Source organism: Aspergillus candidus (genome assembly GCF_002847045.1).
Source record: "Aspergillus candidus strain CBS 102.13 unplaced genomic scaffold BDW47scaffold_7, whole genome shotgun sequence".
Taxonomy (NCBI): Eukaryota; Fungi; Ascomycota; class Eurotiomycetes; order Eurotiales; family Aspergillaceae; genus Aspergillus; species Aspergillus candidus.
Window position 1 is genome coordinate 443,394 of NW_020194012.1, and position 24,347 is coordinate 467,740.

The 24,347-nt window shown below is 52.2% G+C and overlaps 11 protein-coding genes across 11 annotated transcripts; 5 read left to right on the plus strand and 6 right to left on the minus strand.

Annotated features, from left to right (window-relative positions):
- Nucleotides 1-1,066: 1,066 nt before the first annotated feature.
- Nucleotides 1,067-3,574, plus strand: BDW47DRAFT_100873 (sugar porter family MFS transporter). The gene is made up of 6 exons (XM_024811543.1): nucleotides 1,067-1,765; nucleotides 1,826-2,105; nucleotides 2,167-2,487; nucleotides 2,557-2,916; nucleotides 2,984-3,144; nucleotides 3,252-3,574. The coding sequence occupies exons 1-6, from the start codon at nucleotides 1,588-1,590 to the stop codon at nucleotides 3,455-3,457; spliced, it is 1,506 nt and encodes a 501-aa protein (XP_024674817.1). The 5' UTR covers nucleotides 1,067-1,587; the 3' UTR covers nucleotides 3,458-3,574.
- A 728-nt stretch (nucleotides 3,575-4,302) lies between these two features.
- BDW47DRAFT_82561 (putative RING finger domain protein) lies at nucleotides 4,303-5,550 on the plus strand. Its single transcript, XM_024819950.1, has 3 exons — nucleotides 4,303-4,643; nucleotides 4,886-5,065; nucleotides 5,210-5,550. The coding sequence occupies exons 1-3, from the start codon at nucleotides 4,537-4,539 to the stop codon at nucleotides 5,391-5,393; spliced, it is 471 nt and encodes a 156-aa protein (XP_024674818.1). The 5' UTR covers nucleotides 4,303-4,536; the 3' UTR covers nucleotides 5,394-5,550.
- BDW47DRAFT_134599 (putative C6 transcription factor) lies at nucleotides 5,229-8,094 on the minus strand (the record flags this gene model as incomplete). Its single annotated transcript, XM_024818128.1, has 5 exons — nucleotides 5,229-6,100; nucleotides 6,160-6,448; nucleotides 6,521-6,944; nucleotides 7,004-7,761; nucleotides 7,844-8,094. The coding sequence occupies 5 exons, from the start codon at nucleotides 8,092-8,094 to the stop codon at nucleotides 5,708-5,710; spliced, it is 2,115 nt and encodes a 704-aa protein (XP_024674819.1). The 3' UTR covers nucleotides 5,229-5,707.
- Nucleotides 8,095-8,577: 483 nt separating this feature from the next.
- Nucleotides 8,578-10,974, minus strand: BDW47DRAFT_134602 (uncharacterized protein; the record flags this gene model as incomplete). The annotated part of the gene is made up of 4 exons (XM_024818129.1): nucleotides 9,903-10,974; nucleotides 9,424-9,850; nucleotides 9,085-9,373; nucleotides 8,578-9,027 (listed from the first exon to the last, which is right to left on the minus strand). The coding sequence occupies exons 1-4, from the start codon at nucleotides 10,813-10,815 to the stop codon at nucleotides 8,578-8,580; spliced, it is 2,079 nt and encodes a 692-aa protein (XP_024674820.1). The 5' UTR covers nucleotides 10,816-10,974.
- A 630-nt stretch (nucleotides 10,975-11,604) lies between these two features.
- On the plus strand, nucleotides 11,605-12,905 carry BDW47DRAFT_100885 (phytanoyl-CoA dioxygenase family protein). The gene is made up of 4 exons (XM_024811544.1): nucleotides 11,605-11,893; nucleotides 11,946-12,120; nucleotides 12,174-12,392; nucleotides 12,461-12,905. Exons 1-4 carry the CDS (start codon nucleotides 11,720-11,722, stop codon nucleotides 12,724-12,726), a joined length of 834 nt encoding a protein of 277 aa, XP_024674821.1. The 5' UTR covers nucleotides 11,605-11,719; the 3' UTR covers nucleotides 12,727-12,905.
- A 162-nt stretch (nucleotides 12,906-13,067) lies between these two features.
- BDW47DRAFT_100886 (HD domain-containing protein) lies at nucleotides 13,068-13,972 on the plus strand. The gene is made up of 3 exons (XM_024811545.1): nucleotides 13,068-13,285; nucleotides 13,365-13,578; nucleotides 13,661-13,972. Exons 1-3 carry the CDS (start codon nucleotides 13,147-13,149, stop codon nucleotides 13,917-13,919), a joined length of 612 nt encoding a protein of 203 aa, XP_024674822.1. The 5' UTR covers nucleotides 13,068-13,146; the 3' UTR covers nucleotides 13,920-13,972.
- On the minus strand, nucleotides 13,973-16,483 carry BDW47DRAFT_100888 (putative carboxylesterase). The gene is made up of 2 exons (XM_024811546.1): nucleotides 15,299-16,483; nucleotides 13,973-15,245 (listed from the first exon to the last, which is right to left on the minus strand). The coding sequence occupies exons 1-2, from the start codon at nucleotides 16,244-16,246 to the stop codon at nucleotides 14,253-14,255; spliced, it is 1,941 nt and encodes a 646-aa protein (XP_024674823.1). The 5' UTR covers nucleotides 16,247-16,483; the 3' UTR covers nucleotides 13,973-14,252.
- A 581-nt stretch (nucleotides 16,484-17,064) lies between these two features.
- Nucleotides 17,065-19,378, minus strand: BDW47DRAFT_100889 (rRNA 2'-O-methyltransferase fibrillarin-like protein). The gene is made up of 5 exons (XM_024811547.1): nucleotides 19,040-19,378; nucleotides 18,907-18,954; nucleotides 18,671-18,852; nucleotides 18,351-18,619; nucleotides 17,065-18,293 (listed from the first exon to the last, which is right to left on the minus strand). Exons 1-5 carry the CDS (start codon nucleotides 19,188-19,190, stop codon nucleotides 17,225-17,227), a joined length of 1,719 nt encoding a protein of 572 aa, XP_024674824.1. The 5' UTR covers nucleotides 19,191-19,378; the 3' UTR covers nucleotides 17,065-17,224.
- A 13-nt stretch (nucleotides 19,379-19,391) lies between these two features.
- Nucleotides 19,392-20,757, plus strand: BDW47DRAFT_100894 (RING finger domain protein). The gene is made up of 2 exons (XM_024811548.1): nucleotides 19,392-19,698; nucleotides 19,760-20,757. Exons 1-2 carry the CDS (start codon nucleotides 19,491-19,493, stop codon nucleotides 20,617-20,619), a joined length of 1,068 nt encoding a protein of 355 aa, XP_024674825.1. The 5' UTR covers nucleotides 19,392-19,490; the 3' UTR covers nucleotides 20,620-20,757.
- Nucleotides 20,758-20,771: 14 nt separating this feature from the next.
- sld2 lies at nucleotides 20,772-22,645 on the minus strand. Its single transcript, XM_024819951.1, has 2 exons — nucleotides 22,448-22,645; nucleotides 20,772-22,385 (listed from the first exon to the last, which is right to left on the minus strand). Exons 1-2 carry the CDS (start codon nucleotides 22,587-22,589, stop codon nucleotides 20,839-20,841), a joined length of 1,689 nt encoding a protein of 562 aa, XP_024674826.1. The 5' UTR covers nucleotides 22,590-22,645; the 3' UTR covers nucleotides 20,772-20,838.
- Nucleotides 22,646-22,827: 182 nt separating this feature from the next.
- BDW47DRAFT_100897 (sucrase/ferredoxin-like domain-containing protein) lies at nucleotides 22,828-24,212 on the minus strand. Its single transcript, XM_024811549.1, has 2 exons — nucleotides 23,544-24,212; nucleotides 22,828-23,471 (listed from the first exon to the last, which is right to left on the minus strand). Exons 1-2 carry the CDS (start codon nucleotides 23,838-23,840, stop codon nucleotides 22,854-22,856), a joined length of 915 nt encoding a protein of 304 aa, XP_024674827.1. The 5' UTR covers nucleotides 23,841-24,212; the 3' UTR covers nucleotides 22,828-22,853.
- Nucleotides 24,213-24,347: the final 135 nt, after the last annotated feature.

The following is a 24,347-nucleotide window of genomic DNA, read 5'->3' on the forward strand; positions in this document are numbered from 1 at the left end:
TCCGCAGGTGATGATGAAGTGGATTCTCGTAACTCTGGCACGCTAGGATGCCGGACCCAGGACAGATGAAACTACTCTTGCCGGGCCATCGAGCGACTCTGTGGCTGAGCAGTAGTTATCAGATCGCTTATCACCATTGTATAAGCCGACTCGGGCGAGATTACAGCCCTACAGTACTATGGAACATGGCCGAATACCGATATCGGTTTGAAGAAAAGTAACTTCAATCAAGGCCATCTCGCTTGGGTCATTACCCACCTTGTCTACCTAGTATGTACTGACTTAGCTGGTACTTGGCAGTGCCTATTACTTATCTAGTTTGAGGATGATCTCAGGTACTTTTGCGGCAGTCCGACACCTTGTCCACTGTCGCCCCGTCTAGACTCACTCTATATGTAATTCTATAGCGAAGTTGCGTCTCCACACTCCACAGGAGCCCACAGGCGGACGTCCGCGGGACTCGCCAGGACGTTAAATCCTACTACTGCTGCTGCTCAGGTACTCAAACTGTCTAGGTCGTTTTCTGGTTCTGTCCCGTCAATTGGTCCTTGATGGTCGAATCCTATCGGCGTGGTACTAAACCCCGCTTCTTGCCAGAATGTAGACTAGCGCCTGTCAAGAGATGCAGTATATCGCTCAATTTTAAGGGGTATCATCCAAAATAGCCAGCCCTAAGCAAACAACGTCTGACTATCACCCCCCTCAGTAAATTGATCTAGACATCATTGGTCTTTTACATGTGACTACGTTCTTTCCACCATCCTGTGGCAAATTGCTTCCTCTGTTGATCTTCAACCCCACCCCTCCCTTTCTAGATACTAACGTGGTCTATCATGATCAGATGGAGTGAGACTCGGGGTTAACACGGTACATTAGGATCGGTGCCCTCGCAGGGGTCGCAGGAATCCATTCGGTGGCCGGGCCCGTTGGACCGGACTAGTACGGCCTTGGAAGACTCGAAGAAGGCCGTGGATAAATGCAAAGGCAAAATCCGGTTGGTCGCTGAGAGGAAGGGGATCGGCTAACGGAGAAATCGCTTTGACCCCTGTACAATTCCACCAATACCGCACTACGGAGGCGCAGCCTTGGAGTATCCGGCTCGATGAATAGGATCGCGGCATTGTATAGTGTCATATACCCTAGTTCGGTTTTCCATCGCCTAGGCGGGACTAAGAAGAACCAAAGAATAATTCGATGACTATTAGCGGCGGGTCGGCCACTCGACCCCGGATTTTCACCAGATTCTACCGTCCTCTCCGTTGGCCCCGTCGCCCGTTTCCATCGGCCATTTCTATTCTCCCAATCAGTTGGTCGGCTCGCTTCGTCTCGACTGGGGTGTCAGTAACGGCCCTGTTTCTAGTCCCAAAGGGCGAAAAGAGATTTGGAGGGGTCGTGGCACATTCTCATCTGTCCCCATATGGTATATAGAGGGGGGGTGGCATCCTGCCCCCCTGATGTCTCAATACGTTTGGAACACACCATAATTCTCCCTCTGCCGGCCTTGTTCCCTTCCGAGCCGTCTGCCGTGAAAACACATTGGATGATTTACTGCCCTGCCAAGACAACCTTACTTCCATACCAGTCAGGATGGGCAGGTTTTTCACAGTCTCGTTGGCCGCATTCGCGGCCACAGGGTCGTTCCTGTTCGGATATGACAGTGGTGTCATGACCGATGTGATCGACTCGAAGAACTTTCTCAATTTCTTCAATACCACCAAGACATCGAACATCATCGGTGCCATCAACAGCACCTTTTCCGGAGGAGGTACGCTGTTCTGCTGTCCCCCTTCTAGAGCCCTCCATCGCTGACATGTATGGAATACAGCGGCCATTGGCGCCCTCCAGGGAGGACTGACGATGGACCGGTACGGGCGTAAATTCACCATCCAGATGGGTGCCGTGATATGTCTTGTCGGCGCCATCCTGCAAGCCGCTGCGCAAAACTTGGCCATGATTCTCGTCGGCCGCATCTTAGCGGGGTGGGCAGTCGGCCTCTTGTCCATGTCGGTTCCGGTGTATCAAGCCGAATGCGCCCATCCTCGCTCCCGTGGATTTATCATTGGGTTGTCACAGCAGATGATCGGAGTTGGTTTCATTGTTAGCACGTAAGTCTTCCTTTTATACCGTGATCTGTCCAGGGACCCGTTCAAGCTGACTAGCGAACAGATGGGTCGGGTACGGATCACTCCATGCCCCAGTCACGAGCGAATTCCAATGGCGCTTTCCACTGGCGTTCCAGGCCGTTCCAGCTCTGCTACTGGCGGTGGGCATGTTCTTCTTGCCCGAAACCCCGCGGTATATGATCGAGACAGGGCGTTACGACGAGGCGATGAAAACCCTTCGAAGGCTGCACTATGACGGCGCCAACGATGATTGGATTCAGACTGAGTACACGGAGATTAGAACAACAATTGATGCCGAGAACTCCGTTACGAAACCGGGGTGGCTCATCATGTTCAAAGTGCCCCAGTGGCGAACCCGTCTGCTGTGCGTCTGCCCTCGTCCCTCCTCCTTGTCAATACGAGTCTAACCGCGTTTGTAATTGCGAACATATAGTCATGGAGTCGCTGTCCAAGTCTTCACCCAGATGACCGGCGTCAACGTGATCAACTACTACCAAACCATCATGTACAACTCGCTAGGTATCACCGGCAGTCGGACTACGCTCGTGGCGGGGATCTACAACTGTGTGGGCCCAGTGACAAACCTAATCTTCATTCTCTTCATCCTCGATCGCGTCGGGCGTCGCAAGCCCATGATGTTCGGCGCCATCGGCATCTCCCTGGCGCTGATCTGCGAAGCGGCCTTGAATTCCCAGAACGAAGATGGCACTCACCGCGGGTATAGCATCGGCGGGGTGTTCTTCATCTTCTGCGTCACTGTGATCTTTTCACTGTCGTTTGGACCGTGCAGCTGGTGGGTCTTCTTGGCTTGTTTCTTTAAGAGTAATCGCACGTATATACTGACTCGTTTTCCTGTCTAGGGTCTATATGGCGGAGGTCATGCCCATGCAAATCCGAGGTCGCGGGAACGCTTTCGCAACCGGCGTTGGGAACTGGGCCGTAAGCACGCTGTGGAATCAGGTCTCCCCGATCGCACTCGACAAGATCAAGTGGAAGTTTTATTTTGTCTTTGCCGCATTTAGTAAGTTCCGTCTGTCTCTGTCTGTCTCAAAAAGGGCAAAGGGCATTTTTCGTTTTTCTTTCTTTTTTTTCTTTTCTTTTTTTTTTTTCCTGACATTCGCCATCTAGATATCTTCATCAGCCTTCCAGTGATCTACTTCTTTTTCCAAGAGACTAAACAAAAGTCACTGGAGGAGATTGACATTCTCTTCGGTGGACGGGCCCTAGGCACACTGCCGGAAGACGTCACGGCCAAGCCGACGGCCGAGGAACGGGAACACGCCGGAGAGAGGGGCATCGTGATGGGCAGATTCGACGAAGACAATCGGGTGTAAGTGGTTTGGGTCGGTCGGTCGGTCGGTCGGTCGGGTCATTCATGACTAGAGTTTTATGAGTAGAATCTTACGAGAACACGGTACAGATAGATGATAATTGATTATTTCCATGTCTCAGTGCATGCATATTCCAGTAATACTGGAATCAATAAATGATGTTATGGTCTGATGATCGAACGCGTGTTGATCCCGGCCGATCCAGCATGAGAGCATGACATGGCATGACTGGGCATGCATGGGATGGCAATATGACGAGAGATTAGGGCATCACTCGCCGTTGGACAGCGGGAAGCTTGGTCCATCGCAGTCCACTAACGGTCGCTATACAGTAGTCACTTTGCTAACTTACCATATATCCCGTCAATTTCGGGATACCAGAGTAGGTTATGGATCACTCGGGCATCACGAGACCCAAGAGGATCTGCCCATGCGCCAAGGAAGTTAGTTTCCCCCAGATATTTGAAGCTGGTCGTGTCTCTCGCTCCAGCTTACTTCTTTGTCTCTCTCTCTCTCTCTCTCTCCCCCTCTGGATATTTCAATGTTCCTTCTTTCCTCCCATTTCGAATGATTCCCCACTGATTTAACATTGCTACATAGATGATCACCTCTAGCCAAAATGGTCTGATCAATAGTGAGCCCATCACAAGGTCCCCGTGGTGGACACTAAAACCCCGCTGAGGAGCAACCACCGACGACGATCATCAGCAACAACACCACCAACCGCCACACATCAGCAGTAGCTAGCAGTGCCGCAGCAAGGGGACTAAAACACCCGACCCCTCTCTTCGTCCAGCGACCACACTGGAATGAGACACACAAACGGACGGCCTGATCCAATATAAAGATTCTCGTCCATCTCCTCTCCCAACTCCTGACTAACCATCAAATTCAAGGGTGTTGAGCTGATCCACTGAGCCACCGACTATTAATAACCGACCTAATTTCCGTGGTTCCTTACTTGAACTGAAGGAGGGACCTAATCTCGCTTTACCTTTTTTTTTTTCTGCTCGATCTCCACCCAACCCACCGCCCGGAGGCCACTTGTGGGCCCCGCACATCTTTCCTCCCCCGGGCGGAACATGGGGTTGTCTTCGGATGAAAAACATTTAAACACCAGCAGTACTCGCGTGGCCATTGTCCTCGGTGTCGGACTAGGTGTCGTCTCGTTGATCATTATGTGTTTACTGTAAGGACTGTCCCTTTTCCCTTCTCGATTTTGACTTTTTTTTTTTTTTTTCCTTTTTCTCGCTCTTGTCGACCACTCAAGGGGTGAATTCCACGGTCGGCTCGTCACAACACTCTGCAGTGTGCAGGGATCTGCTCATTCCTAGCAAATTCCGCCGTGCAATTCACCCGCCCCCTGTCTTGCTCCCCCGTGTTGTGGCATGAAGCATGGCTCCTCCAACTAACATGATTGCTTCCTCCTAGTTTGACCATGTTTGTCAACCGCCGTCAACGCCGGCCAATGTTCAAGAACAGTAAAAGCGACTCGAGCGATAAGCTGCGCAAACTGGACGCCGTGTCGCCGACCCGGACCCTCGAGGAATGGTGGTCGAGGGCCAAGGGTCCGCTTTTGCCCTCTGAGGGTGCGGATGGGCATTTTATCTGGTACGTTTACTATCGATAGATCTGTTGTAACCGTTTCATTCTTATTTATTTATTTATTTATTGTTTTCTATTCTTATTTTTTACTTTTTTTCGCGACCATTGGTTGGAAGTTCAAGTGTACATGCTGACTTTGCTATCTTTTAGTGTTGTCTGTCTCGAGTCCGTCCTCCGATCCCAAGAGATCCGAGAACTCAAGTGCCTGCACGTCTTCCACAAGGAATGCCTGGAGCAGTGGTATCTGCAGGATCACTTCAATTGCCCGCTATGCTATCGAGCATATTATATCCAAGAGACCCACCCGACGACCGACTTTGTATGGATGGTATGATTGATGAATGATGTCTGGACTTTTTTTTTCCCACCTGTTGCTCTCAGATTGTTCCTTGCATTATCCTCTTCTTAGCTCATCTCCGGCGTTTGGTGCTTTGCCGATGTATCAACATGGATCGCATTACTCCTTTTTTCCCTCTTGGTACTGCTTTTCTCTGCTCCCTGCCTTGCCCGATGCACCTTGGGTCTCATTGCGCACAGTGTCTGTCAGTCTCCTGATGAAGTCCACGACCGACCTCTGATGAATCATGATAATGAACGCGATACCCCCTAGCGATATCTACTGCAATCAATCAATCAATCGATCAACACTCAAAACGCCTTCCCCCCAACCAACCCCCCATCCAGCGATAAAAACCCATCCACCGACGCCGGATTCTCCAACCCAAAATCCCACCCATTAGGATTATACCAGTCCAAAAAGTTGTACAGCCCCGAGGTCGCATCGTCATACACCTCCCCCTGAATCGGCTGGGGGTCAAGAATCTGGTCCAGGATGTGCGACAGCTTCTTCTCGACCTCCTTGCACGTGTGGTAATTCCCTTGCCCTGGACGCGCTACCCACGATAGACTCGACACGAAGATGCTGAGATTGCGGATGACTTCTGCGCGGGGAAGCACGGCTGTTCGTGGTCCGACGTCGCGGGTTTGGTGCAGGAGTTCGAGCATTAGCACGCTGGCGCTGGGGAGGCCGTAGTAAAGTGTCTTGTCGTGCGATCAGTGGTCAGTGCCTTAAAATGCGCGAAGAAAAAGGCTTGACATACTATCCAAGCATAATGCCGCGTCATATCCATCACGGGATCCCTATCGGCGCTGATGCGCGTGATAATCGACAAGACATGTCGCGCCGTACCGAACAGTGCGTCGTGGCCGGAATTCGTCTGTTTGACTACCGACCGCTGCAGAAGGAAGATCGTGTGCAGGTGGTCTAGATAGATGTGGAGCAGTGTGAAGGATTCGAAGTACGGCTCTGAGTCGTGCATCGCGCGCGCGTCGTAGCGCAATCGACCGGGGCATGCTTCCCACGTTGCGCGCGCTTTGTCGATGATTTCGCTGTTGTTTTGCCACCGCGGTTAGCTTGCGGCTTTCGGGTTATTAGTTCCCCGGGACAAGGAGATGACCTACTTCGCCTTATGCACCAGATCCCAGTGCTCGCATGTCCCGAGCGCAATCTCAAGCGCCTTCTCCCGAAACACGGCAACCAGGAATCGCAGACGGATCATTCCCGCGCGGGTATACTCTTGACGGGGATGCCATCCCGCCATATCCAACTGCGAAACCGCCTGGGTAAATGTGTCCCCCCCGGCTACAAGCTCATCCTCCGTCACGTCCAGCGGAGGCGTCAACGTGCAGTATCGATAATTGATACAAGGCGGGCGCCCGGTGAACGTGGAAACGCACTTGTCGGCGTAGAACGAGGCTGCGAAGCAGATCCGGCGCCATTCTTGTAGGAAGGGTGGACAGTCGTTGGCGCGGATGCTTTCTTGGTGGAGGCCGGCGGCGTAGACTGTCGATGCGAGGTCGCTTAGGCGGCGCCAGGCTTGGAAACCTGGTTTGATTGTCAGTGATGCGGCGTTGCAGGTTGTTACATAGGGCAATGGGGTGTACTGGTATCGCCGTACTGCTGAGTCTTCAGCATAACGTCGTTGTATCGGTAAAAGACCAGCAGTTCGTTGACGGCCGCGGGGTGATCGCACAGCTCGAGGCAAACGTTACTTGCTTCCACGATCTGGGCTCGAATGCGCTCCTTGGACTGGCCGTCGCTAGCCGCGTCCACCAATTCGGGGTCACTATCGGGAGTAACCATGGATGCGATCCCCGCCGTCGCGAAGATAATCCCCAACGCCTCCCAGCGGAGATTATCGCCGGTGAAACTATCGCAGTACTCCCTGACACTCATCGAGCCATTACTAGTCAGAGGCCGGGCCGACCTCTCGAATATGCGATGCGCGACAGCTCGCAGCTGCGCTTCGACATCGCCGGCTGTATCTAGATTGTCGAATATTACTCTCAACGACTCCATGATAGCTTCTAGCAAGATCAAAGGCACGATAGCGACGAGTGACCAGGCGTAGAATTTGCGGATGAAAGCTTCGCAGATGGGGAGGCTGTAGAGGAGCTTTAGCAGGTCTAGGCCGCACTGGAGACGCGCTGGGTTGGTCGACTGCACGGCGTCGGATGATCGAGTAGGTGTATCTGTTGATAAGATCTTATTCAGCTCAAACGGGAGGTCATCTCTATGCTCCTGTAGAACGGCCGAGTAGCTAGTCGATCCCATATACCCCAGGAACGGCTCGGGGGAGTTCAAGGGCGTGACGTTGAGCGAAACATCTTCCGACGTGACCAGCGGGACTGGACTCTCGAGCCTGGCACACAGTCAGTCCTGTTTGTTTATCTACCCTATGATCAAAAAGAGTGCTGAACTTGACAATGCTGTCCAATACGTACCTTCGCCGCGGCCGCCGGCGCCTCGACTCCTCAGCAACAGGGCTAGCCCTCGCAGAACCAGAAACGCCCCTCTTCGTCATCGGCGCAGGATGATAGAAGCAGCGAGCCGTCATATTCTTCGTTAGACATCTTCCGCAGACGGGCTTTGCGTGGTCGCAGCGGAGTTTGGCCTTGCGGCAGGGCTCGCATGACTGGAGTGTTCCGTTGCGACGGACTGCGGTGGAGCGTCTGGGCGGGTTGGACTCCGCCATTGTTGGGTGGTGGTGTCGGCGGGCATTACCGACGCGCCGATGGATGGGATTGGGTTGGGATTGGGGGGTTTTTTAATGGTGGTCTGTTTGGTCTATTTGGTTTATCAATAGGTGGACAGATGTAGGGTTGATTCTGGGCAGGGAAGAGGGGAAATGGTTGCATTGAAGGTGTACGATGAAGCTTGATAGCACGGACAGCTTAAGCCCGAACTGGTTAGGTTGATTGGTGAGCGGTCTCTACTTGAGACGGAGGCTTGTCTGGACACTAGTTATATCTTATTTGCCTGTCTACTTCATTGGTATCGATGTGCACGTGTGCGCCTTGCGAGGGGATCCAGATCAGAGCATTTAACTGTACAATCTACCGTTGTTATTTCACAAGCGGGCAAAATAGCGAGCGGGACTGTACACTGCAACATCTACAGTGTGGTTGGTTCTATGTATCTTTAAACCACCAGTATCTTATTTTCCATGGGTTTGATTTTACATCACAGTCCAGCTGCTGGCCGTGCTTCCCAGGTCGAAATCAATTGCCCAAGACATTAGATCGAAATTCTCGTAATCGTCCAGGTTGATAGCGCCAATCGCCCCAGCTCCACCAGCGAGGGAACCGTCTATACTAGGGGTCGGAATTGACATCGGGCTCGCGTCAGTGCTTGTCGCAACATCGGAAGTTGCCTGAAAGTTTGATGTCGCAAACTTGTCCAAGATCTTGTCCAATTTCGCCGTGATGGCTTTTGCGGCCTGCATGCAGAAAGCTTGGTTTCTTTCCCGGGAACTAGACACACTTTCGAGTTGCGATGCGAGTACGGACAGATTACGAATCACGGCCGACGTCTTGATACCGGGTGGAAGAACTCTCGAAGGATCTTGTGTAAGGTTTTTTAGTGCACTCGAAAGGATTGCGGCAGACGGCAAGCCGCACGACAGAAGCTTCGCCTTGTCAGCTATGTAAACGGAATGCGACGGTAAGGTAGACGAAGTACGTACGATCTCAGGCAAATCACTGAAGGTAAAGGCACCCTTTCTGCGATATTTCCCCATTTGCACAACCGTCTCCAATATGTTTGCAGACACGTCAAGCAGTTCGGGAAGCGGAGACGAGATATCCTCTGCAAGGAGGTGGTATATCTGGAAATGGATTTGGAGGTAGGCCAGATGGACCTTCGCATGCATATAACAATCAGGAGGAAGCATGTCGGATTCCCAACAATCCTGGGTATACCTCAGGTGGGGAAGCAGGTTGTCCCAAGTCTGACGGCATCGAAAAGACAACTCTCTACTTGGTTGTCAGTGACCATTCAGCGTCTCCCTGGTGAATGTTCTTACCTGAGCTGGGCAGGGTCAGCTGTCTGTGATGCTTGGAAATGATATTCCACAATTCCTTCCCGAAACTGGCTCAAAATATACCGTAGTCGAGCCCAGGTCGCTGCCCTAAATTTTCCATCCGTGTTCCAGCCATCTTCTGTGAGCCGATTTTTTGCTTCCTCTAGTTCCTTGGGGGTTTGCGCGAAAATTTCGTCATCGGATAGATCGAGGGGCAGCTTGACGTCAACGTACCGAGAGGTGATGCGAGGGGGTAGATTGAACACCAGGCCGAACATTTTCTCAAGATAATATTCAGTCACAAAGCATTTTCTCCGGCATTCTGCAAGGAAAAACGGGGTTCTCTCCGGGGAATATGTCGCTTCTCTGTTCAACCCCAGAGCCAATAGATCTGTCGTGAGATCGCCCACCAAGCGCCACACACCGAGGCCTAAAACCAATCAGTATCCAGCAATCAACACAATCTGCTTGATGTGACTCACTTGCATCTCCTTCAAGGAATGATCTGAGGTGCGCATTTTCATTCGCTAACCATACGATGACGTCGGTTGACTGCGGTGCAAGATCACGAGCTAGTCTTAAGGTCAACGTACTATACCAAACCATGTCCTGGAAGAATGCGTCATCCTTATCCTCGTCGCGGTCAACGAAGCAAGCTGAGGCACGAGCAGCCATAGTATACAAAAGACCGATAGTCTCGACTCGAAGATTCGGGCCACAGAACAAGGCGACGAAACCATGCAGGTCTAAGGATGGGGTGATGACGACCTCTGTAGAGGACGCGAGCAGGACAGTTTCTGATATCTCCGAGACATTGCCCAACTCGACTCTCTCTCCCTCTTCTCCAAGGATATGGCTTGAAGATACCAGATCTGCACGTAGCGTTTCCAGGAGGTGCAGAACGACTGGCTTCGGCACAAGTGCGTTATGCTTAGAAGAGTAGTATTGATGGAGACGCTTTTCAATAACTGGGAGGTATCTCAATTGAGACAAAATTTCCTTCATGGTGGCTAGGTGGGCCTCATAAGCTTTGCTGCCATGCGAGCCCGGTGTGGGTGTCTGTGGCAGCGTGTCAGAGACGGTCGACATGAAAGGCCATGTGTGAAATTTGGGCGGGCCCGCCGCAGACCGTTTAGGATTGGTCTGGCAGCATTTCGCACTGTTCCTGCTTCCTGGTGGTGTGGCAGGTTTTGATCGGGGTAGTGCAGGCACATCCAGTCGTTGTGCCCTACGATCTTTAGTCAAAGGTGAGGGATGGTAGTAGCATCGAGAGCTGAGCCCACGACGCTGGCAGGAGGCGCAAACTGGTTTGCCATGATCACATCGAGTTTTTCTCTCTCGACAAGGTTCACACGATGCCAGGGAACGATTGCGCCTGGTTGTGGGTGCTGACATGTTCAATGACCTGGGAGGCTGGGCGATGTGTCTGTATGATGTATCTCCAGATCACGAAATTGGACCAACACCGGTATGGATTCAGTGCTCCTTCGGATTTCCTTTCGTGTCCACTCGTTTGAAATTGGTATTCTGCAGATTCAGTACCCTTATTCAAATCACCTTGCTTGTTTCACTGGGGATATTGAGTTATGAGGAGCATTTGAGAACGGGTTCTTGCTGTCAGAGGCCTATCAGGGTACTTAACCCCGTTACAAGACCGGTACGGAAATGCGTATCGGACTTGTATCGGCATAGCTGACTTCGTTGGATATAGTGTCATTGCTGTAGTCAATTTCGCCAATATTGATAGCGAAAGATGTAAGGACGAATCTGAGATACGAATGTGCTACAGCTAGAGACTCTAAACAAAAAGGAGAAGGGAGAAAAAGGACCAAACTAATCCACACTAGAAGTTCTAGGTATCAATAGGTAATGTCCCGGCCTGGGTCCTGGGTAGGCTTCTAGAATCTAGACATTATCTATATTCTCCAGCACATGCAGATTGAGCTCGAATGTCCTCATGGGTCTATGCGCATGTCTTCTCGTCCTGTCTGTGGGTATCTTTTGCGCCCTTCAGGGTAAGCTGCAGCCGCCCCCCCCCCCCCCCCCCCCCCCCCCCCCCCCCCCCCCCCCCCCCCCCCCCACCTCGGTGCGAACACCGTAGTCTACCTGCGGCCTTGTGCTTCCACGTCCGAGATGGCCGCCATTAAAAAGCTGCCCAGCGAGGGTCCTGTTGCCAAAGAGATTGGGAAGATACCATCTAATCTGCATGTGTCGTTGATCCCGCCATATTGTGACTTCCGTCTTATATATCTTCCCTTTCTTTACACGCCCAATCTGCCCGCCACGATCCTTATCAGCCATGGAGAACAGCCACTACAGTTTGACCAAGGATCAAATCCAATTCTACAACGAAAAGGGATACTTGCTTATCCGGAGCTTTTTCGACGAGCCAGAAACAGATCGTCTGCAGCAATGGACGCAGGAAGTTCATGATTTTCCCCGCACTGCAGATGCGCCATACATGCCCTACGAGGTGAGTTAGGGCTTCAAACAATTCTTAATCGGATCTAACAAAGGTGCGATAGGAAGTAAATGCTCAGGGGAAAAGAGTGCTCTGCCGCACGGAGAACTACGCCAACAGCCACTCCGGCTTCGATAGCTTTCTCCGTGGCCAGCGCATCCTGAGTGTTCTCGGGCAACTTGCCGGGGAAGATATGTTGCTCTTCAAGGAAAAGATCAACTATAAGCTTGCCGGGAGTGGTCAGTCCCAGTCCTTCGATACACTTATAACCAATGTGCTGATTGACTGCCAGGTGGCTTCGACCCTCACATCGACGCCAACGCATACACGCACGTCAAGATGATCAAACACCTGACCGTCCTCGCTGCCGTCGACGGGATGAGCTCTGCAAATGGCGGACTCGAGGTAGTCGATGGGAGCCATCTGACGGAGATCAAGCTGGGCGAAGACCGATGCATCGAGCCTTCCTGGGTCCAAAGCCAGAAGTGGACGTCTTGTGATCTTCAACCCGGTAGGTCCTAGCAATTCCCCCATTCCTAACAGCTTAAAGCCATCTCTAATTTGAACACAACAACGTAGGTGACATCCTCGTGTTTGGATCGTATCTCGCCCACCGCAGTGGAAAGAACCTGAGCGACAAGGATCGCCGCGCAATCTACGCGACATACAACTGCAAAGCGGAGGGAGACCTCCACGATGATTACTATGAAGATCGCCGAAAACTGTGGCCGCCGACTCATCTGCGTGAGGAGGGTGAGGCGTATGAAGAGGGCCGGCTTCGCTATGGATATGGCTCCCCGATGCTTACTATTGAGGGCCAGGCTCAGGCGCAGGCTGCTGCGTAGGATATATGGAAGTGCTCCGGATTCTAGGACGGAAATGACGGAATCTACTGTAGCTTGCTAGGAATAATCGTGTTTGAATGATATCGGGAAAGTTTATGGGGAAGGATCAACGTAATGGGCCACTTAAGAAGAATGCTATGCATGCTATTATAGTCTTATCGAAATTGTGCACATTGCCCAATATTAGAGGAAGGTAAATACAATCCTGGAATAGATTTGGAATATCCGAGAGAGTTCAACCAAATTAGGCACGTGTTGCGAGGGTTTACTTTGGGCTTGAAGACCGCTCGCTCTTCTCTCCGGTCTCTGATTTCCACTCATCCTCTTCCAACCACTCTCTTCCCACCTCACCCACCACATATATATTCTCCCCCTTTCACGTTAATTATCAAAAACCACCCAAGCATACCACCTCCCAAAATGAACCCCCAATCGCCTTCCGAAAAAGCCCAATACCTAGTCACCTCCCTAGAAGAGAACGGCCAAAGCGACTACATCGGCGAATCCATCAGCCAGCTTGAGCACTGCCTGCAAGCTGCCAATCAAGCCAAGACATCAGGTACCTACCCAGAACACCACCCATGAACAAATAATTTACTAGTACCTCCCCAAAACGCTCAAGTCTAATTACGATACAGGAGCCAAAGATGAGCTCATAATCGCAGCCCTCCTCCACGACATCGGCCAGATCGCCCCGCTAGAATCCACCAAAGCAGCACGAATGACCCTCAAGAACAGCACCGAGGATCTTGGCCGTGTGGGCCACGAGATGATAGGAGCTGAGTTTCTGCGCGCGCTGGGGTTCAGTCGAAATGTTTGTCATTTGGTTGGGAGTCATGTTGCTGCTAAACGGTAAGGTCCTGTCCTCATTCTACTCTCTTTGGCGGTTTTCTTTTGACTCCTATTATTGTACGAAACGCTTATGTTGATGTAGATATTTGACGGCCGTGAACAACTCCTATTGGGACTCGTTATCTTCGGCTTCGAAGAAATCTTTGGAGTGTCAGGGTGGTCCTTTTAAGGGTGCGGAGCTCATTGCCTTTGAGCAGGATCCCCTTCGGGATGAAATGGTCGCTATGCGACATTGGGACGATGCGGCTAAGGTCGAGGGAATTAAGGATTCAACGCCGCGTCCTGGGGCTTATTTTGATATGATCAGGGCTCATTTGCAGGAACAGGAGGTGGCGTGCTGATCGCACATATAGGTTTTACGTCTTGGCTTGTTGCATGAATATTAGATTCTTCTTGAAATTATTATGATTAGTACTGTCATTATTCTTTGGCTGTCCTCAGATATATAGCAAACGCACAACCATCCACTGACCCATTATGTTTACAGGATACCACGTCTCAGATTTCTATCGCCAGACTTCTTGATCTGATCTGGTGAACAATCGGTGTATCCTTCGGTGCGGGGTCGGGCTGTAATGACTTTTCACAGAATGGGGGACGGAGAGAATTCGGTGGAGCGTCTTTTTATCACTTGTGAAAACTCAAGGTGCCATTGGTCATGTAAAGAGTCTAGCTCATTGGGGTTTCAGGTATCCTCGTGCTTTCAAATACTCTGTTGACGGGCTTGGCCGGCCAGATCGCACGAACTCTCCAAAGTAAGCCGATGCAAGTTGGACCGAGTGCAAGTCCCGAACCTGGCGTCGTGGGGATACATTTCCGAATATCAGTGGCAGCTGCTGATTGCCACGATGCAGACGGAAGTAAGACAGCATAGGAGCACCTCTTAAGAACTCGGCCATTGCTGATGAAACCTCACGTCCGATGGGGCCCGACTCAGCACTGGATCTTCCCATATGGCAGAAGTATGAAGGGCTAGTTGCCCGCGAGGACGTATCTGCAAATGTAGTGACTTGGTTGACGCATTGAATTCCAAACTCAGTGGTGTCTTGCTTGAATGTATCAGATGCTTTTGATGCTATGTCCTCGGGTTCATCATATGAGGACAACTCATGGTCGGGAGTACCCTGAGCAATTCCATCCTTGACGTCCAAAGCTGATTTTGGAATTTCGAGCTTATGTTGGGCAGAAGATGAAGGACGTGAAGAAGCGTCATCAGCGGTGACGACAAACATGACAGGTACATCTGCAGAGCCATGCTCCTTCCCAACCTCATTAGAGTCGCGTGTGTTGACATAATGACCGTCCTGAACGACGTAGCGTGCAACGGTATCTAGCCCGACGACGGTGGACGCAGGTACCTGTCCTAGGCATGATATCTGTTCGACGAGATCCTCACCGGTGCAGCCGGCTGCGGAGAATATTTGCTGACCAGCAATTCGATACGACTCCTCTGGCTTCAAATACTGGCCGTATGTGGCGTTATTGTCACTTTCGCGCCCTAACCCCTCACGGCTGCCGATTTCCGGAACCACAATAGCACCGTGGAACTTCCCGACAGCAGGAGACGATTCCAGCATCACTCTGGCAGATCCAGTGTCTGTAAATTCTCCGACAATCGTGATACGTTGCGGATCGCCTCCAAACTGAGCAATATTATTTATAGTCCACTTTGTTCATGAATCAGTACCATGTCCACGCATTCACTGGGGTGTAAACAAACCTCGAGGGCAACTATTTGATCTGCGATTCCATAGTTGCCACGGATATCAGACCCGGGAACGGCCAAGAAGCCCAGAGTAGAGAGGCGATAGTTGAAGCTCACGACCACAATATCCTCGCGCGAAGCCAGATTTCCACCGTCAGCCAAGGGATCCGAGCCCGATCCTTCAACGAGCCCACCGCCATGGATCCAAAACAGCACCGGTTTGAGGCCGTTGGTTGAGCCCCTCCTCGGAATGTAAGGGGTCTGGATATTCAAGAATAGACAATCTTCACTACCACGGCCAACTTGAGCACAGCTGGACCTGTATTCCGTGGCTTTGATCGTTTGAGACTTTTTCGAATAGAGCCCCGAATATGTGAATCTTTGGGGCGGGTCGGCATACGGGATGCCTAAAAACCGGAATGACTTTCGATCGCGAAGCCCAACATAAGTGTTCCCTTCGGAGGCGACACTCACAGTGTCACGACTGTATCGTCCATGATTATGCCTCGTGTGCTCGGTGCTTGTGTGAGTACAAAGAACGGGAAGCTTGGTCTCTCCGCGCCCGAACTGCCACAAGCTAAGCTCATCAAAGCCTTGACTCACGGCTAGAACACCATCGCGAGTATAGTACAGCTGGTTTGGCCCCGCTCCGCCTGAAAACACCAGATACGAGAAATAGGACATGAATTCATCCACGTGTTTCTCAATGGTAGCGAAAGACACCATAGACTCCCCGATTTCCTCGCAAGCTTCCCCGATCTCGTGCTGGGCTAACGCGCCCAGCAATATGACTCCGACGTGGTTCTCATCATCAGTCGAATTCAAGCTGTTCTGATAAAGCAGCGTCAATGACGATTTCTCATTGGTCGCTGGAACAGAACGCAATATCGAGTCACGGCCGCGCAGATCAAGACCCAGCGCAACAGAGGCAACGAGCCAAAGGACCGCAAGGAGTTTGACCATCGTATGTTCTGTTATGCAAAATCCGAGTGACTCCCTAGATCAGACCGCTCTCAGAATGATTTCAATACCGGCCAGAGCGACTGTACTAGGCGGGGTATAGTACTTGGCGCTTATCAGCCAACAACATGCTTCCGGCGCATAAAGCAAGTGACCTTTGAGCACGGCCTATCCTAGAAGGCCGAGTCACCTGCGGCATCGATTTATATATTAACACAAGCCAATAGTCCTCACATGAAGGGGCGGTGGTGGTGGGATTGCGGTGGGAAATTACCCAGAGCCATACAGCGTGACCCCTAAAGATCCTCACTTATCCTAGACAGGGAAGGTCCATCGGGCCCCAGCCTTGCCCGATGGTAGGAGCGACCTATAACTTGACCCGTTCCTCGCATCCTGCAGGGGGGCCTGAATGGAAATTGGGCAATCCGAAGCGATGGGATTACTACCTCCGAATGCGGGTTTCTTTGAGAGGCGTAGCTGCCAGATCCTGACCCCGAACAGGATGGGTTCTTGCCTTGAGAACGATTTTCATTTTGTACGGGCTAGCTCCTTCCCATCCTTCCAGTTTTTGGCCCTGTTTTAGTATGGTCTTTTTACTAGCCATTTGGTAGCCTCGTGGGGTTTGTGGATATGTAATTTTACTATATTCCAGTAAGTCTATGTAGTGGAGTTAGCCTTGTGGACACACTGCCCACCAGTAAACTCTGCCTGGAGGACAATTCTGAGGGAGAAAGATGGAGAAACAGTACGTTGGCTGCAGGCGCGTTTATAGAAAAGCTTGTTAGTTATATGCAACGTGGGGATACTCCACCAAGTTTTGAAAGAAATGCAAATTTACCTTTGGGAAATAAAACTAACAATTGCTCCGGTGATCACCAGATACATAGCATAAGGACCACAATGAAATGCTGACTGCAACAGACCAACTATAAAAACGCCAGATGAATGGACCAACGGAAAAAAAGCAGAGGGGTAGAAAGTTCAGTAATTCATCACCGGCCCTCCGCCACCAGGCCCGGGTCTCTCTTCGTGATTTCCTCCCTCATAACCCCCTTGGTCATCTAGTGATTTATACCCTGGGTGAGGACCACCATCACGTCCACGGCCTCTGCCACGCCCACCCCGGCCGGGGTGACCTCGACCCCGAGGACCCGAGCCACGGCCACGGCCACGATGTCCTCCGCCACGGCGAGGACCGTCATCGTGATGATTGTGACGAGGATTTCCTCCGTGACGCGGGTGATAGTGAGCTCTTGGGTGATGGGGGCCATCATAATTACTGGGTCCCGTGGGCGGCTCGTCACCGATTTCGGGCTGATGGCGCCGCTTGTTATTCTTGTTTAAGAATTGACTCTCCCACTCGCCTTCGTTGGGGTTCTCTTCTTCCACACGAAGAACGACTTTCTCCCCGACGACCGTGTCAAATTTCAGCGCCTTGTCAGCCGGGACAGGGTGCCAATTTTGGATTTTGCCTGCGTCTATGGGACGAGCACCTTTACGGACCGCCAGCACCACTAGAGGCTGGGGATTCTCAGTGTAGAACTTCTCATTTGCAGGGACCGGCGCCAGCCGAGCCGCCCAGATTTTGTTCTCAAAGACAGCGGTTCCGGTAACCTGCCAACTGTGCTTTTTCCCGATACCACCGACCTTGTCCAGAATGGAGCGGGGCGCGGGGCGCGGGGTGATTAGTATGCTATTAGCCATGTACTTCAGATCATTGGATTCAGCAAGCCCTGACGGCAGCATTGGGTTTAGTATTTGGCCGATGAGATGGTTAGAATCAGCATTAGATATCAGATAGCCGGTGTAGAAGATGGTGCGTTTGATGCGCAGTCGACCATATGGTGACTTGATCCGGCTGAGCGCCGGATTGCGAATGGACAGGTTGTGAGCGTTGATCATACGCTGAACTTCAGCTGTTTCAGTTACAGGGGGGAGATAAAGAGCTCCTTCCGCTACCTGGATCACTTCAGCATTAAGCGGTTTCCTTGGGTTAGAAAACTGGAACCCCCGGTTGAGGGATTCAAAGAAGTCGCGGAAGTGTTTGACACTATTCAATGGTTAGCACACCTAATCAGTGGCAGTGCGCTATCACCATGCGACTCACTGCTTGACGCGATCCTCGTAGACGCGTATCTCATCGGCCTGCTCATAAGTGAAAATCAGGTCTGCTAGGAAGGTCTGTTTGAATTCCATGGTCGTCGAGAACTGTTCGTTGTTCGGACCAACTTCCGGCTTCAGGCAGATCAAGTCAAACTCCAGGTTTCTACTCTTGGTCATGCGTTTGACAATGTCCTCGAATCCACTTTCCCCGCGACCGGTCAAGAGGACGGTCACCGCATCTTTCTGTTCCATACTCAACTTGACCAGTTGAACCTAGGCATGTCAGCGAACATGTCCGCATCCAGAGGGAAATACAATCCGCACAATCTGCTCATTCCACCACCCAGCCCAACCACGGGGCTCTTCCTTCTCAGGCCCTTCCCCAGTGGCGGAAAGCAAGTTGGGGTCATGCCACCAACCGCCGTTTGCAAAGGATTCGTAGGCCTGCAGAAACCCAATAGTCGGACCGTTCCATATTTGCGGGTTGGGCAACGGGCTCAAGAAGACTGGATAGGATTAACATCGAGGAGGTCGTTTGTCGCACCAAGTTCTGGTCTTACGAGTGTTATCAAAGTCATAAACGTGGATGGCTTTAATCTGGGAGATAGCTGTGGCGGGGAGGAGACAATAGGTCAGCAATGAGGTGTCAGAAAAATAAGGGAACGAACAGAAACGAAGGGCAAAGAGTCTTACGAGGGAGCTCCCTGTTTGCGATCGACCAACGTCTCAGACCTGTCAGCGTTCGCGAAGATGACCGGGCATAGTCGGCCACATTCGCCTGCCCACGCGCCATAGCGGCAGCTGTTCGCGACTTCTCTTTTACCACAGCTCTAGCAGATCGCATAGTATATCACCTTACTGAAGTGATTCATGAACGGTGGTTGTCAAAGCATCACTCCATGCAGTGGGGACGATAGAAAGATGGAGGGTATGGACGATGGTGTTGGTCATTAAATGAACGGCGGCAACAGCAGCTTCCGCCGCGGAATTTTTGCCATCGGCCGCCGACAACAAGCTCCTGCCCAACGTGACCTCACCCGCCATCGACACCCCGACACTCCCCGCCACATCTTCTTCCTTTTTGCTTTCCCCCCTTAACCCATCTCGCTGGAAGGCACACTTATAGTTATTGGGTGCCACACTGATGTCGGGAGATGTCGACCTGCAGCAGCAAATACTGCAGCGAACTCTTCGCGAGGTAGCGCAGGAAGAGGATCATGAAGCGGCCAATCCGTGTGTGATCTGCCTGGAGCCCGTCTCCGAAGTGGCCGTCGCGGTGCCTTGCAAGCATGCGAACTTTGACTTTCTCTGCCTGGTAAGCTGGCTGGAACAGCGCCGCAACTGCCCGCTTTGTATGTATGGTATCTTGTGCGAACGAGGTTCTGTCCTTCCGTCTAACATTCACCCGACTAGGCAAGAGCCATGTCACCTCTGTGACGTACAACCTCGAAGGCCCCGAAGCTCCTAAAACCTATCAACTACCTGAACTACCCCCGCCGGCATCGGAGGCCCATCCTACAAACCATCGAGGTCTTCCTGGTCGTGGTTTCCGACGCGGTCATCCGCATCCACACCGTCGTGGAAGCCCGCCGCGCCCGCCACAACAACCTGATGATCCGCTCCGACGACGCCAGCACGTCTACCGCCATCAGCTATATTCTCTGCGAGTGGGTACCAACCGCCTCTCGCAGTACTGCGAATTGTCACCGGACATGTTTAACCGCGACGAAACGCTGGTTTCACGCGCACGGAAATGGATCCGGCGGGAGCTGCAGGTCTTCGCTTTCTTGAACCCAGAAGAGTCTCAACCAAGTCACGTCACCCGTCCGGGACAGCGCAGACTTGAGAACCGTCGAGGGAACAATGCCGAATTTCTCCTGGAATATATTATTGCGATTCTACGGACCGTGGACGTCAAGGGCAGTGCGGGACAGGCGGAGGAGCTCCTCCGGGATTTCTTGGGGAGGGATAATGCGCGCCTGTTCCTGCATGAGCTGCAGGCGTTTCTCCGAAGTCCTTATATGTCTTTGGAGGATTGGGACCGGCACGTTCAGTACGATGAGCCGACTCCGGGTTCCGCCACCCCTAATGCGGGCTCCGATCGCACATCTACACCGGTTTATCGGGGAGGTCGGGGTGGTCGATGGTCTAATCGTGGCCGGGTGTCGAAGCCGTCTCATGCGCGGGGGCCTCGTCAACAAGGCAACCGTCGAGATGCGTTGACGCAGGCAAGAAGAGTGCAGTACGCACGGGACCGATATGTCCCCGATTAACCGCCTGCCAGTCTCGAAATTACGGGGTTGCTTACGACGTTATGAGTGATGCACGATGAATCTTCAAAAAGCCACGTTTGTGTATATATAGAATTGAAATAATAATAATCCTCGCTTGAGGGTATCTCCATGAATGATGAAATGCGATGCCACGCGATGCGATGCGCTATGTTCGTTGCTCGTAAATAGTATCCCAACAGGGAATGTCCCAAACAGCCCCTATCTCCTAAACCGACCACGACCCCGACCCTTAGTGTTCTTATTCCTAATATTCAAAGAGCGATAGTTGGCATGCGCCTGGGGGTCAATCTTGCGGGGCGCAGGCTTCTTGGTCTCCTTAGGCTTCTGCACCCGGGGAGCCTTCGCTTCCTTCGTCTGAGGAGGCTCATTCGACTGTGACTGCGGCTTGCTATCCGCAATAGCCTCCCTCATCTTCTCCGAGAAGCTCTTTCCCCGTGTCAGCGACGGGCGATCCTCATTCTCGTCATACTCCGGGTCGTCGGAGTCCATGTCCGGCTCTGACATGGTGTGCAGGGAGTCCGCTTCGTCATCGTCGAAGCCATCGGCCCCGTCTTCGTTGGCTGGTGCGTGTAATTGATACTGCGGTTCTGGGTCTGCCGCAGGTTGTTTCTCACTGATGTGGTCTTCCTGTTCCTCACCGTCGTCATCGTCATCGGCACCGTAATCAGGCACCGGTGAGCTGGACTTGGTCTTCGGTTTCGAGAGAACGGGCTTCATGTTGACGCGCCGTGTTGTTCGCTTCTGTCCCTTCTTCTTGTACGGCCGACGGAATGGTTCGGTTGGACCGGCCTGGCTGTCTGTCACGCCCGTCGCTGCCTCTTCTTCTCTCGTCATGGCCGCGTACTGTTCGGCCTCGATCTCATCCAGCACGTCCATGTCGTCCTGCATCCGCTCCTCTTCCATGTCCCTCAGACCCTGCACCAGAGCAGACAATCCCTTACCGACGAACTGCGGTCGTTTGCGCACAGCGATGGGGCTGAGCCCGCTTCCGCTGCCCCCTACATGAGGACGATCGGGATTAGATCGGCGCAAAAACGACGGAGTATCTGAACCAGCGGTTTGCTGTGTAGAGTCATCGTCTGCTGCGTTTACAAGTGCGTCTTGGGCTCCAGCAGCAGCTGCGCCCCCGTCTCCATCCTCCACCATCGAGGCATACCGCAGCGTGATCGGCGTCGCGAAAAGGTTGGCCAGCATGTACTTCTTTCCTGACGACGCGGGGGTGCGCTCCAGCCGCGAGGAATCTTCCTCGTCTTCTTCTTCGTCCTCCTCCGCGATAGTGTCCAGCTTTCTCCGCTTTGACGGCGTCTGCGCAGCTGCGCCTCGCACGGTCGCTAGGCGCGTCGCTGTCGGCGTGGCCGTGCTGCCGCCGGACTCGGACAGTAGGTCGAACAGGCCTAGGGCTTTCCCGTCGCGTTGCGGCGTAGGGCCGATAGTGCTCTTCAGTGGCGAGGGTTGCATGTGGGTTGTGGGGCTGAATAGTCGGCGCAAGGTCGAGGGGGAGTCGTACGGGTCGACCTCGGCAGGGTGGGTGGTGTTGAGTCGGGTTTTGGAGGGGGTGGTAAAGGCTCCGCCTCTGTTGGCTTTGCGCGGGGTTGATATGGATGTTGTCTCTTCTGGTCCGGTGGGAGACGCATGTTTTCGTTTCTTGGGAGGGTTTTCGCGTTCGGCTGGTTGATGGGATTGTCTGTCGGGGTCGGCGGATGTTTCTAGGGACTTGAGACGGGAGTACTGTTTGTACTTGGCAGCTAGATGAAAACGACGTTAATAATGGAGGAGATCAATCCTTTAGACAAGTTAAGAAACATACCAATTTCAGGGACCTTCTTGATATCGCCCCGGTCGGCTTTGCGCCCTCCGTTGGCGGCCGCAAAGGTTCTCTCCCATTCTTTCAGTTCTGCGCGCAAGTCGGTCGACTGAGAAACAATGTCTGGGATGGCGACACTAGCCATTGTTGCATATTGCAGAATTTCTGCCAGCTGTGTCGAGTCGATTGGTGTTATTGAGGAGACGTGAGGACGGTGGATGGGGTAGTGGCAAGGGCAGGATCGAAGAGAGACGGCGCGTTGCGCGAAATCAATTAACGCGGGTCTCGATCCGCGGGTGACGTAGCGCGTCACTAGTATTTTCTACAAATCATCCACGGACTTGAAAATTAGTTCGTGATCAACCATTCTATGATTCTCTATGAAATTTCTAAACATCCATTGGCTGCATCACCAACTCGTCAATCCTCGTTGTCGATCAAATCCCCCTCGCAACTGGGTCTCAGGATGGACCACTTTCCCCTGGAGTAGTGTATAGTTGACCACTCCCTCACAATGCTCGGGTTTCACCCGCGCCAACCAGATCATCTGCTGTTCCTTCTTTCGATAAACCAATACATTGGCTGAGAATTTGTGACCTCCCACGTGGGACACGAAGAATATGCCCACACCACCCGGCCGTTCATCGTTCGCGTCCCGGTAGAGACCCCGCGGTCGGAGATGACGCTCTAGCTCCTTTTTGATGAGAGGCGCCGTGATCCCGCAGCGGGCGTCTCGTCGTTTGTGTGAGCATAGCAGGATGACATATTCGTACTCGCAGGGTCGCGAGGTCAGTCGAGATCGGATGGGCTGTTGTTCCGTTGATGGTGGGTTCATGCCATTCTGCGACTGGGACTGTGGGCTATCAATGAAACCGTCGATTAGCTCTTGGATGTCGCGAGTCTGTACGAAGTCCACAAAGGTGAACGACGGTAGAAGTAACACGGTGGTTCCTTTATCCCTCGCTTGATCGTCAGTGGTGTTCTCGTTGTCGGCGGGTTGGAGGTTCGATGCGGAGACCATGATGCGCTGCTTTGGTTAGCATCATTCCAATTATCCCTAGAGTAGAACAATACTCTGGATGGGACGCAGAGGACATACGCCATGTCGCGATTTGTACGCACTCTGGTCAAATGCCTCCATTAGGCTGCCCTTCTCCTGCTCGGCATGTTGGTTCCAGTCGGATTTACCAGTAGCCACTAAAACATGGGAATGAAACTCCTTTGTCTTTCCATAGAGAGGCCTAGACGTCTCGGTTTTGACTTTAGATGGGAAGTGAACGGTGCAGTCGGCGCAGTCTCTCTGGCAGTCGGGGCCATCCTCTTTTGGATTGACCGTAGGGAAGATGTAGTCGGTGTTGGATTTGACAGCTCGGAAGGAAAGCAGAGATCGAAACATTGCAAATAGCCGAGCTTAAATATTATTGTTTAAAGAGTCTAGGTATTTGACGATTCTCGTCCATAATGTTAAGCTGGATGCATGGTTTTTGTAGGGCCAGGAGTTCGGAGATGGTATCCGAGTCCGAATACCCCGAGTTATTATCCCCGAATTTGAGTCTGACCGTCTGACACTATTTCTGCTTACCTCTAGGGATGCATCAATGACAGATAATCAGGAATGCAATAGCCCCCCTCGTTCTTTACCTATGGAATGATTAGCGCTGACAGTCGGTCTGGGATCCAATCTGCGGCTGTCGACATCTTCCACGTGCAGTGACCCGCAGCGACTGACGCATGTCTGGCGTCGGGAGAGTGGCCTGCATCAGAAGGCACCGAGAGGGTTCGAGTGCGATACCCATTAGAATAGATAAATCTAGATATGAAAATTTCATGTCAAATCTTCGCATACATTCTCTACTGAGGACTCTGATATGAAGTGGTTGACTGGGTAAATCAACAAATGGCG